The sequence below is a fragment of the Tenrec ecaudatus genome, chromosome 1 (genome assembly GCF_050624435.1).
Source record: "Tenrec ecaudatus isolate mTenEca1 chromosome 1, mTenEca1.hap1, whole genome shotgun sequence".
Taxonomy (NCBI): Eukaryota; Metazoa; Chordata; class Mammalia; order Afrosoricida; family Tenrecidae; genus Tenrec; species Tenrec ecaudatus.
Window position 1 is genome coordinate 103,876,923 of NC_134530.1, and position 13,055 is coordinate 103,889,977.

Genomic DNA, 13,055 nt, shown 5'->3' on the forward strand with positions numbered 1-13,055 from the left:
GCCACTGTGGTTTCCAAGTTTGAAACTATTTACAGAATAGAGAACCTCATCTTTTACCCACTAAGCGGCTGCTGGATTTGAACTGCTGACCTTGAGGCTAGCAGCCCAAAACATAAGCACTACACTACCAGGACAGGACCAATAGTAATGTCATGAAAGGATTTAGATAACTATATCTCTATCATCTTGCTTAAGGCTTATCATAATTTGTTGAAGTTAACCACCTCAGATAATATTAGATTCTGCCTCCACCTAAAACATCTTTGCTACATTGTGGAATTATCATATTGCCAACCACAAACTACTTTGCTACCTAGTGGAATAATCCTATTCACCAACCACAAACAGCTTAAACATCAGAAAGGACCGAGGACCTGAAAGGAAAGAATTCAGGCTTCTAGTGTATTGAAGCTTGGCACAGGATGACGCAGAGTAGTGACCATGCCCATTACCACTTATCATTCCATGTACAAGGGGCAAGTAAAAAAAAGTTGGTGTATTATTAAAGGCAAGCTCTTAATATGATTCATCAGAAGTTTGTATCATTTTAAAACCCTGTATTTAAAATCAATTTGATATTAAATTGATTGACAAGATAAAGTGAAATTTCCAAAGGTTGGAGGTCACAGCTGGAACATTGAAGGACAGAATCAAGGAGTGGGTTTAAGTGAAACTGTAAGAGACAGGACGGAGGAGCTAGGAAAAGTCACTGAAAAACATTCTCCAAATAAAGAAGAATTCAGCTGATAAACTTCAGTAAATTTTACTAATTCAAGGACCCATCAAATATAGAACTCTCTCCCACCTTGAGTATTGTGGTGGGGGGGAAATGGCCGAAAGAACCTTGCTCCTTATTATGACAAAAATCATACCACTGTTAACTGCAAGCTCAGCAGTTCAAAACCACCAGCTGCTCAGTGGGTAAAAGAAAAGGGTTTTCACTCCTATAAATAGTTTCAAACCCAGAAACTCACAGGGGCCCTTCTACCCTGTCCTATAGGGTCCCTATGAACCATCATCGATTGGATGTCAGTGAACTAGTGCCATGACAGTTTACCATCACTTAGGAGCTCACCAGGCCACTTCCGAGTAGACTGAATAAGGAAAAGTGAGGAATGGACCCCAAACTATCAGACAGTCCCCCCATTCTCCCTAAACAATCATAAATATCTCTCCCCTTAGCTACTGTACCTTTGTAAAAGTAGAATAAATATTTCTGCATTATATCGCCCTAGGTTGTCTCCACTCCGCAGAGTCTGACTTCTTGGGCAGGTACTTTCACTTTGAAATAAATGTTTGACTGAGTCAGATCCTGTGCCTGTGTGATACTTTCCTTCTGCAACTGGCCCAATGACTCCGCAATTCTTCAAAGGAAAGTGAAGTGGGAGGCCAGGGACAACTGGACAGGATCACAGAACTGCTCCATAGGATTTTCAAAGGCATAAAAGCTTCCAGAAACAGATTGCCAGCTCTTCCTTCCAGGGTGCTTCCGGGTGGGTTCAAATAGCCAACTCTTTGACTAGCAGTTGAGTGCGGAATCATTCGTGTTATTCTGGACTCCTAATTATCTATCAGTTGTTTTTAGTTAGTTACCAAAGAGCCAATTCCAGCTTTGGACCATGTGGTCACAGCAGAACTGTTCTACACTATTTTTAAGACTGTGACCATTCAGTCAGGAACCCTACTGGTGTAGTGGTTATGATTTGGGCTGTGATTTGTATGGTCAGCAGTTCAAAAAACCCATCAGCTCGAAGGGAGAAAGACAAGGCTTTCTACCCCCATGAACAGTTATAGTCTAGGAAACCCACGGGGCTGGGGGGGGGGGGGGGCGGGGAGGGCAGTCACTGTGAGTCAGCACTGACTCCATGGTGGTGAGTCTGAGTTTTGGTGACCATTCAGAAGTAAGTCATTAGGCCTGTCTTTAGAGACAGCTCTGCTAATAGTTAATCACTAGCCCTTTTACACCACACAGGGATACAACACTCACATCTATCCAACAGCCATCACCATAATCCTCAAAAAGTATGGAAATAATACCAAATGCCTGGGACAAGCTGTTGACCTTGTATCTAACACACAGACTCCCACCCTGCATTCTGGTATGCACTATGTTGGGAAAAGGAATAAAGGAGGGAAATCCTTAAACTGGATTTCAAAGACCTACCACTTTGCCACCCTGCTCTACGGAGCCTCTAAGGAGACATACCTTTATAGCACTCTCTTCTACTTTGTTTCTGCGGATCCTGTTTCTCACTGAGCCTGTGCCACTATGCTTGATCAGGCTCTAGTTTGTACTCAGAGTCCTTAAGTCCCCTCAGCTACCCACCAGACCATCATAGCTTGATAATACAGATACTACATCAGAGGAGATTCAAAAAGGGTCAAATTACAGGGCACCTGTTATTGTATGGTCTGTCTTAAACTTCGAAAACACCGGATTTCTTCTAAAAAGCACTAGTCCTCCATTGACACAATCATTTTAATAAGATAGTGAAGCAAAAGTTATTATAGCCACAATTTTATTATATATATGAAACTATTATCCATTTTATGGATAAGAAAACAAACAGCAGGAGGCTAAGTGATTTGCTAGAATCACATATATGCAGAACTAGAACCAATGTCCTATACTTTAAATGTTGTTGTTGTTATTGTTAGGTGCCATATAAAGACCCTATACACAACAGAATGAAACACTGCCAGGCCTTGTACCATCCTTACAATTGCTTTGAAGCCACTATGTCAATCCATCTCATTAATGGTCTTCCTCTCTTTTTCTGCCCCTCTACTTTACCAAGCATGATGTCCTTCTCCAAGGACTGGTCTCTCCTGACATCTAAAGCATGTGAGATGAAGTTTCACCATTTTTGCCTCGTACTTTATATGTTGTGAGCTAATGCTATTTCCTTTCTTTCAGCTCATCCTTTGACATAATGGAGTAAGTACATTTGATCAAGAGACCCTTTAATTAATTTTGAGAAATTTAATTTCTTAGAAAGATAATCTACAGTGATAATAATGAAGTAGATTTAAAAATCTGAAATTAAACTAATCTTCCCAAACAAACAAAAACTGCTGCCAAGATGACCTATCCTAGGAGATCCCATAGGAAAGAGAAGAACTGCTATACTTGGGTTTCTGTGGATATAAATGTCTACAGAAGTTAGTCTCATCTTTCTCCCAAGGCAGCTGGTGGGTTTTGAACTGATCATCTCTCTGATGCCTAACCCACAGCACTACCAGGGGTCTGTAATCAGCAGGTCGGATCACAATTATTTTATGATTAAGCCATCTTAGAGTTTGATATTTCTCAAATGCCAAGGGATCTACTAAAGGTACAGAGACCATGATGAGACCCAGGAACTTAATTTCCTGACAAAGAGGAAAAATAATCCCTTGGTATGGATTTCTTATGAAGTATAACTGCAACAGAATATATAAGGTGCATTATTCATAGCATGCAGAAGGCTGCAATCACAAGTTTTTATTAGAAACTATTATTTAGACAAAATAATTTATGGTGAGCAGGCTTGTCACATTGTTCGAATGGGTTCTTCTATTTATCAAATATAAGCTTCAAAAATGAATTAAGATGCCTGGGTTTAATTTTTCTTTTAATTCTTTACCTCTGATTGGTAGCCAACCACATGTGACTCTAGGAAGTATGAAATTTAAAGTTCTTCCTTAAGCAGTGACTTTTTACAAGACTGTGTCTGAATCCATTGGGCTAGATGAAAATTAAAGATATAGAAAAAAAATTGGAAATACATTTTAACAGAATAAATAAGTCAATTCACAAAGCCAGAGCAGAGCTAAAGCACGTTTTGAGATATGAGCAGAAGTAAAATTATAAATAAAAATTTGGGACAAACAAAAAATAAAATTACAAATAAAAGGTGGGACAAATAAAAAACCCTCAAAACGTGGAAGGAAATGGAATCGATAATTACAAAGCGTGCTACTGTTGCCCCCAAATGACATGTATTTGGTTAACTCAGAAATGAAGCAAAAGAAAAACTCTTCAATGGCCAGTGTCTCTCGCTGGCATTGTGGCGTTGTCAGTTACATGTGGACCCCCACTGGATAATGAGATCCACAGGGACAGCCACACCCAGCTTTGGAGGGCTAAACTTGCCAGTGCCGTGTCCAACACTCCCGGGGCCTCTCGGTGGGAATCACACTGTGCAAGCCCTGCTGGTAAACCTTGGATTGCTAACCGCCAGGCGGTCGGACCTGCCCACGGTGTTTCAGAGTTTTATGTCATCAGGAGGCACGGGGCTAGGTTTTGGTGGGTGAGTGGTCCACGCGTTGGCCTTTCTTGCTGTTCCGTGCCGCCAGGGTCTGGGCTCATGGCGACGCTAGAGGACAGTGGAACTGATCCATGGAAAAGGGGGGGCAGATGCCTGATCAGTTCTCCCGCGGAGCTGGTGGAGGCCTCAAATGGAACCGTTAACCTTTGAGCTGACCGCTTATCCAACTCGCCTTTCCAAGGCTTAATCATCAACACGCGTTCTCGGGTCTGGAGAAACCAGGTAAACATTCACAGCGGGTCAGCTGGCATTTTGTCATTTTTCACCTCTCTGAACATGGGGCTCCGGGAGGAGGAAAAGGTCAGGAAGAGTAAGATTCGCAACTTTGGTTTTGGCAGATGGGCCAGAGAGCCCCAAGACACCGGGAGTGCCAGGCTCCGAGCAAACACGCCCCCACAGCTGACTGGTGGGCAGCGGGCGCGGACGCGAACCTCGGGGTCCCGGGCGCCGGGAAAGTCAAGTTGCTGCGTGGGGAGCAGTGCACCCGGCGGCCCGTGGGACCCACAAGGCACGGAGAAAAGAAACCAGCAGAGCAGGTCGAACTCAAGACCCGAGCGTCAGCGCCTGGGCCCAAGACTCTGTATTTGAGGGCGCGGGGGCAGGCCGAAGGCCGAGGGCAGAGCAGAACCATCCAGCGAAAAGCCTGGTTCGGTACCGACGAGCTCTTGGGAGAACAGTCGCCTGGACGCCCAAGGAAACTTTCTTTCCTTCACTTACCGCACTCTAGAACTGGGAATCAGTATCAGCGAAGACGCCTCAAAATCGTCCGAAAAAGGGGCGGCGGGCGCGACTGGCTCAAACGTCCGCAAACCCCTCCCACGCCCGCCTCTTCCCGCCCCAGAAGAAGCCCCTCCCACCGCCCGCCTGTTCCCGCCCCCAGAAGAAGCCCCTCCCACCGCCCGCCTCTTCCCGCCCCAACAGAAGCCCCTCCCACCGTCCGCCTCTTCCCGCCCCCAGCAGAGGACACGTAAACCCGCCCCGCGCGCGAGACGAAGAAGTCTGGGCTTCTACGGTACCCGTCACCGCAATATGGCGGCACCCAGCGGAAGGGAATGCGAAGAGGAACGTGGAGCATTCGTTCCCTAAAACCCTAAAACTCATGGATCCCAGCGTACAGTTCAGGAAGTCGAAGGCGCAGTGTCTGGGCAAAGCGGACCTCAGCCGGCGAGGCAGTGTGGACGAGGACGTGAAAGAGATAGTGCAGTTGCTGAACTCGCGAGATCAGTTTTTCACCACCAGTTCCTGCTCCGGCCGCATCCTCCTCATTGACAGGGTGAGGCCCCTTTGTGCCCTTTTGGTTTCCTTCTAGTCCGCTGCACTGATCCAGTTTGTGTTTATCCTTCCGGCAGGTGGTGTGCCCCCTTTTTCTTCATCTGTGAAATTGGAAATTGAGTTAGGTCAGTTATTCTAAAAGTTTGAAGTGCCTCCTCTTGGCAAGGGCCCCTGGTGGTGCAGCGTTTAAAGGAGCTCAACTGCAGCGAACCGGTTTAGAGGTTCGAATCCAAACCCACCGCCGCTTGGAAACTAAGGAATGTTCTGTCCTGCAGGTTCCCGGGAGACTTCATAGCAATGAATTAATCCCGGGGATCTTTCAAAATATAACTAGCAGGTGATGACGGAACTGCTGGCCCTGAGACCGTCCTGAGGGTCAGGGATTGCAGAATTTGATTTAGAATACTAAATACAAAATAAAACTGACCAAACCCATTGCCATCAATTCGTTTCTAACTCACAGCGACCTTGTCGTGCAGGTGCAGAGTAGAACTAGCTAGCCTAGGGAGGGAAGCATGCTGGGTTACTGTCTTCAACTGCTATGCCACATTATTGGTTCTAGCTGATTGGAAAAGGCCTGGTAGCATACTGGTTATGGGCCGCGATCCCAAAGGTTAGCCATTCAAAACCACCACTTGCTCCACTGTGGAAAGAGGGGCTTTTCCACGTCCATAAACAGTCTCAGGAACTCCCAGGGGTAGGTCTACCCTGGCCTATATGGTCGCCTTGAGCCTGCATCAGCTCGATGGCTGGGAGAGCTTCCTGAACACCTCCAAAATTGAGAGTTCACTGCTTCCGAGTGGCATATGGTCGTCTTACAGTTTGGGTATTTTCCTGTTACATTAAGCAATAACACATGGGGGTGCTCTGAATCATAACCCACTGGAAGACAATTTACACAAAACTAAAAGAAGGCGGAGTGGTCCAACTGTTCGCCTCACTAGTTAAACAGCTTGCTGTTAATGGAAAAGTTAGAGGTTCTGGTCCAGTCCCAGATATCATCTACTTCCGAAAAGCCAGCCGTAGAAAATCCTGTGGCGCCCACGTAGGAGTTGCGCTGAATTTAGGTCATTTAAGGTAAAGCAATAGAAAGTAGAGCCATACAGATAGTTTCGATCCCTCAGACCTTAGAAAGAGACTGCTAAGTTTCCATAGCAGAATTGTTGGCTAAGTGCTGAGGGAAGTTATCTAAATTCAGCCCTTGCTGTTCCATCAGAGGGTCTGCCTCATAGGGATTTTGTGTGGCGGAAATAGAGTAATGCGTTTGCAACGTTTAGCCTTGTGCTTGGCCACACTACATGTTCCGTAAACATTGTTAGGGAGTTAATTTTAGCCATTGAGAGCATGGAAGACACAAATTCACTATTTTGACTCTTGGTCACCCACAAAAGAGCCCTGGTAGTGCAGTGGTTAAAGTGCTTGCCTTGTTACCAAAAGGTCCCTGGACTTAAACCCATTACCCTGAGGTAAAAAGATGTGGCAGTCTGCTTTTCAAAAAATTTTATTATAATTAATCATTTTATTGAGAGCTCTTACAGATATCATAACATCCCATAGTTAAACGACATCAAGCAGTATTGTAAAATTGCTATCAATTTCAAAACATTTTCTTCTTGAATACCTTAATATTCTTTATCTCCGCCCTCCTATACCCTACTGCTAGGACCCCCCCCCATTTTTTCCTATAATAGTTTTTTTTGGGGCCATATCTTACATGATCCGATATATCCATTCACATACAATTCTGTTGTTTGATCCCATAGAGGGGGGTTATGCAGTCATCTATACTATCAGCTCCCTTTTCCCCCTTCCCACCTCTCTTTTCTTGTCACCCGAGGGTTACTGTTTCTGAAGGGTTATCTATCTTGGCTTTCATATACTGAACAATTTTAAGTAAATAAATGAACATACTCAAATCTAACATGATTAATGAGGTAAAACAAATGTGTTAGTCTGGGTAAACTAGGGAAACATCCACAGAAACTCAATGTATAAGAGATAGTTTTATATAAAGGACAAGTGTACATTGAGAAAGCATCCCAACACAGTGCTGCCCAAACCCACAAGTCCAACATTAACCCACATGTCCAACACCAATCCACAAAGTCCTCAATCTCATAAAACACACACAATGACACCGCCTGCAGGAGGAAAGCCGAATCAGTGAATGTGTAAGCATCTCAGCACTGGCAGGGGTCTCCACACGGCTGCTCCAGCACCCAGGGCTGCCTCAGGTTAGGTCCATGTGCCTTCTCCACAGGGATGTCTTGCAGGAAGTGGGCCTTGCCAGCTGAAGCAGGGAACTGGCTAAGACAGCTGTACCCTAGTCCGACCATCAAAACTAAGAACTGAGCCATTTATCTCTGCCCTTCAATTAATTCCACATGTGTTTATTAGCTAGGTTGGCACAATAAACCTAACTATCTCAACAAATAAAAACCATAATAGTAAGGGGAGGAAATATAAAAAACTAAAGGAGAGTTATGTGTTCATCAGTACTATACGGCACCCTGAATTTTTCATCCTGTGTGACCCTTCTGAGAGGATAAGTCCAATTATCTTACAGGTAGGTTTTGAGTTTCCACTACATCAATGACCTTTCATATCCATCTGGTTGCTTGTTTTTGAACTTCTGACACCTCTTGTTGACACCTTGTGTTCACGCTGGCTGGTGTGCTCTTCCATGTGGGCTTTGTTGCTTCTCTGCTAGATGGTCGCTTCTTTAACTATAAGCCTTTAAGACCCTCCCTGGATGCTATATCTATTGATAGCCAGGCACCATTAGCTTTCTTCACCACATTTGCTTATGCACCCATTTTGACTTCAGCAATCCGATCATCTGATCATGTCAGGAAGGTGAGTGTCATACAATGCCACATTATTAGAACAAACCGTTCTTGAACTGAGGTAAGATTTAAGTAGAGTCCCAAGGTCCATCTGCTTCCTTCTTCCATTTGTGTATATATACGTACATAAAACAAATGCACATATATTAATTTGTTTTCTTCCTCCTTCTGCGCTATTATGTTTACCCGTCGTTCACTTCTCAGTGATTCCTGTCAGATAAAATTTGATTGATCACACATGACCAGAAAAGCTACACCCTCTTCACCATCAATTTTAGAACACTTACTGTTCCCCTGTACTCATCATTGCTAGCTCCCCACTCATATCCCTCCCATGGCCCCCAGGAACCTTCAGACCAGTCACTGTCTCCGTCAGATTTCCTGTCCTGTTTTTATAAAAAAGCTTACAGCTGGGAACACTCTGGGGCAGCTCTAGTCTGTCCCATAGAGTCTCTGAGAGTTGGAGTGTACCAGATGGTCGGGTTTCGGTGGTGGATCTCCCAGGTTAGCATGCAGGCCCTATCCCTGCATCTGTTGCTTCTTGAGAACTGGCACTCAGGGTCTCCGATTTTCACTGGCCGTAACATCTGACCTGGATTCCTGCGCTGGCTTCCTAATGGGTCACAGGACACCAGCCTGTCTGCTACAGACCTTGTTGCACACTGTCCACAGATTCACTTCCCTACAGTTTACAGCTGCATGTCACTTCTGCACAGAGAACTCTCATGGATTTGGAAGTAGTGGCTTTTTCTTTTTTTTTTCTCTTTTATTAGTATATGTACTTCTTTTTACTCTATCTCTGTGAGGAAAGATTTGGAGTAGCTTACAAAAAGACATAATAAGAAAATACAGAAGATGGTTTTAAATTTGGATAAAGAGAGTACAGATAAAGTGAGCAAAAAAAGGTCTCACTGCCTTCGAGTCAACTCTGACTAGTAGTGACCCAATAGGACATTGAATTGTCCCTGAGAGTTTCTGAGACTGTAACACTTTACAAAAGTAGAAAGCCTTGACTTTTCTACCTCAGAGCATCTAGTGGCTTCAAACTACTGACCTTGCAATTAGAAGCCCATTGTGCAACCATTATGTAACCAGACCTAATCAAACATGCCGTTAGACCTTATAAACTTACAGGTTGGGGACCACACATTGGGCATAGAGTTTGAGCAATGAACACAGGAGCAGAAGTCATACAAAAAAAGGAGACTGGTTTTCTGGTTTCAAGGCCAGATAGCATGATCTCCTGTGACCCCATTGTGCAAATGGTCACTTTGTGAAGTCATTGTGATTACTGGTCCCCTGGGTTCTCCCACTGTCCTGCGGGTAGAATCTGATACCTAATAGCTAGTTGCAGTAGAATCCGTCCACACCACGGCGACCTGTGTGTCAGAGTAGAACTGTGCTCCAAAGGGTTTTCAGTGGCAGTTTCAGAAGTAGACTGCCAGAGCACTCCCAAGGGACCTCTCGGTGGCCTAAAATCTCTAACCTTTCACAGTGAGCACACTTACCATGCAGGAACCTAATACTAATAGAACCTAAATAAGTTTTCCCAGTTAATAAAGTCGGTGTTAAAACATATGACTTCTTGAAATTGTGCCCTTACAGCCCTAGCTCTGCCTTTTTAAAGTACTTTATAGTCTAATCTAGTAATCATAAACTCGTGCCTCGAGAGACTCAGGAAGTATTCCAAAGATCTCAACACGTCAGTGTGTTAGACCAGGATGACTAGAGAAATCCAGAGATACTCATACATGGATAAGAAAGAGCTCTATATTAAAGGGTAATTGTATTTTAAGAAAATGCCCCACAGGAGGAAAGTAAAAGGAAACAGAGGAAAGAACTAGGAGGCCAAAGGCATTTATAGGGGTATAAACACAGGCATGCACGTATAGAAGTATATTAATATAGAATGATAGGCATATAGGTCTATGTACATATATTTCTAGGTGAAGTATTAAGATAGACTGACATTGCCTCCACTCAAGTCCTTCCTCAGTACAAGAACACTTTGTTCTAATAGCCTGCATTCCATGATGCTCACCTTTCCAACTAGATTGCTAAAAACAAAATGGGTGCATAAGCAAATGTGAAGAAAGCGGATGAGGTCCAGCACTTGGAAGATATAGCATCTGGATTCCTAAAGGTTTGAAGGTCAAGGAAGCAACAAATCTCGCATGGAAGAAGCTCACCAACCTGTGTGATCATGAGGTGTTGATAGAATCAGGCATCAGGCATCACAAGACCCAAACACAACCATTTTGATGCGAACAAGGAGGATCAGAAAAGAGATCCAATGCCCATCTGTAGACAATTGAACATCCCCTCACATAAGGGTCACAAGGAAGGGAGGAGCCAGCCGGGGTGCAGTATAGCACCAATGAAACATATAACTTCTAGTTCTTTAATGCGTCCTCCCCACCACTGTCATGATCCTAGTTCTACCTTACAAATCTGGCTAGACCAGAGCTTGTACATTGGTACAGGTAAGAGTTCTGTACACACAGAATCCAGGACAGATAAAACTCAGCACCAATCATGAGAGTATTGATACCATGAGGGTAGGGCAAGGGGGGGACTGGCGTAACGGATTGCAATGATTGACGTACAACCCCACCCAGGACAAACAACAGAAACATGGGTGAAGGGAAGCAGGACAGTGTAAAAGATCAAAATAAAAATAATTTATAAATTATCAAGGGTTCATGAGGGAGTGAGGGGGGAAAAGGAGGATACCAAGGGTTCAAGTAGAAAGAAAATGTTTTGGAAATGATGATGGCAACATATGTTCAAATGTGCTTGATACAATTGATGCATGAATTGTTATAAGAGCTGTAAGAGCCCCCAATAAAATGATTTATTACAATTTTTTTAAAAGAAAATGTCCCAGCCCAGATTAAGTCCAATATTAGTCCATAAGTCTGATACTAGTCCATAAATCCCTCTTAAACTCATGCAGCATATGCAATGATATAAGATGCAGGAAGATCACAGGCCAGTGGGTACAAGTCTTGTGGATCCAGTGGTGGTGGAAGCATCTCCATGGCTCTCGCAGGTCTCATTGTGACTCCAGCAGCTCAACAGTAGGAAGGTGAACCAGAAAGAAAGAGGTTCTAGCAGGGCAGGGCTTGTCAACTGGAAGAGGAAGGAGGAGGGAGGGAGGAAATTCCTAGAATCCTCATGGAAGTTACACCCCTAAGGAGGCATCATCAGACTGTGACCTGATGGACAGGCTAGACTCCACCCCTACACTTAACTTATCAAGTTGATATGAAATTATATGACTACCACAGTCAGTAAAATACTAGCCAAATATATTAGCTGCACTATGACTCAGGACTGCTAGGATACAGCTTCTTAAGGCTCTGTTTCCTGACCTTCGTGACTAGATGAGACAATATTAAGGGTCTTTGCCCTGTCTAGGGTCGCTATGAGTCAGAATTGGCTTGATGTCTATATAAATAATATTATTTACCTTAATGGACACATTGTTTTCTCTCAAACTGTAAAGGAATTCCTTTTAGTTTGGGCTTAACTTTACTCAGACACTTAACTGGATTGTTCTCAGTAATACTTAAAATCACCACTTGGGATTCTTGACCTCAGAAAGTCTACAAGAGCCCGAGGAGCTCTGGTGGCTCCACATGGGGCTGCTTACTGCAAGGTGAGAAGCTCTAACCCACCAGCAGCACTGTAGGAGGGAAGTGAGGCTTTGCACGCCTGTAAAGATCTGCAGTCCCAGAAACCCACAGGGATGAGTCCTTTCTGTCCTGCAGGGCAGTTAGGAGTGGAATTGGTTCAAGGGCAGTGAGACAGCGTGCTGTGCCTGTGCTTACTCATTCTTGTAAACAGTATATCACTCTATTAAATCATATGATTTGCTATTTTAGGGTGCAAGTGGTTTTGAAGTTCAGAAACAAAACTGCTGTTGGCTGCTGGTTACCCATAAACCCTGTGTAAAAGACGATGTGGTAAGTTTATTTAAGTTTAGAAATAACCTGAAATTCGGAGTTACTTTAAATGCATGAGGAAAAATTAGAAGATTCAAAGTGATATATGTGCATAAGTGTGCATTTAAGATTATAAAGCCTAGGGAGCATTTATTAAAGTGGCTACTTTGGGTTATAGGAGACAAACGTCTGTTGGTATCTATGAGTGTATGTATTCAAGCATATATTCAAGTGTGTGTGTGTGTGTGTATATTTGCTGCAGCTCAACAAATCACATCCTCTTGTACACAGCAGAAAGCATATGGATATTGGATGACGATTTAATTGTAACTTTGAATTTCAGTTCTGCCACTTGGTAACTTGACCATGGGTTAAATTATAGAAAACGGGGTGCACCAGACATCCGCACTTTATTGTCATCACTGATGTAAATAAATTGCATATGACTTACTTGGATTGCATCTTCCAAACCTAATCTGTGCTACAGTAATTTCCTAGTTGAAAATGTTCAGTTATGCTTATGACAGGACTTTAAGAAGTGTATGGAAAAATGGAATTAAAAACTACTGAAAAATTTCCAAAAACTCTTTTAGGTTCCCTCATCGTAAGTTTATATTACATTGGTCGGGTCCTTTAGGTCCCCAATGAATGTAGACATTCTAATTTAGCTGTCCCGGGAA

The 13,055-nt window shown here is 43.7% G+C and overlaps 2 protein-coding genes across 5 annotated transcripts in view; one reads left to right on the plus strand and one right to left on the minus strand.

Moving 5' to 3' along the window:
* CRYZ (crystallin zeta) overlaps positions 1-5,143 on the minus strand; it is a 33,042-nt gene extending 27,899 nt beyond the window's left edge. The window contains exon 1 of one of the 2 annotated variants that reach the window (XM_075557338.1): positions 5,028-5,137. The gene's annotated coding sequence lies outside the window, so the exon portion shown is untranslated. Of the gene's footprint in view, positions 1-5,027 lie in introns of both variants that reach the window. The other variant, XM_075557335.1, reaches the window with a different exon arrangement.
* Positions 5,144-5,275: 132 nt separating this feature from the next.
* TYW3 (tRNA-yW synthesizing protein 3 homolog) overlaps positions 5,276-13,055 on the plus strand; it is a 30,181-nt gene continuing 22,401 nt past the window's right edge. For all 3 annotated transcript variants that reach the window (XM_075557346.1, XM_075557344.1, XM_075557351.1), the window contains exons 1-2: positions 5,276-5,583; positions 12,316-12,396. In XM_075557346.1, coding sequence (XP_075413461.1) covers positions 5,410-5,583; positions 12,316-12,396 — 255 coding nt within the window. In that variant the 5' untranslated portion in view covers positions 5,276-5,409. The remainder of the gene's footprint in view (positions 5,584-12,315; positions 12,397-13,055) is intronic.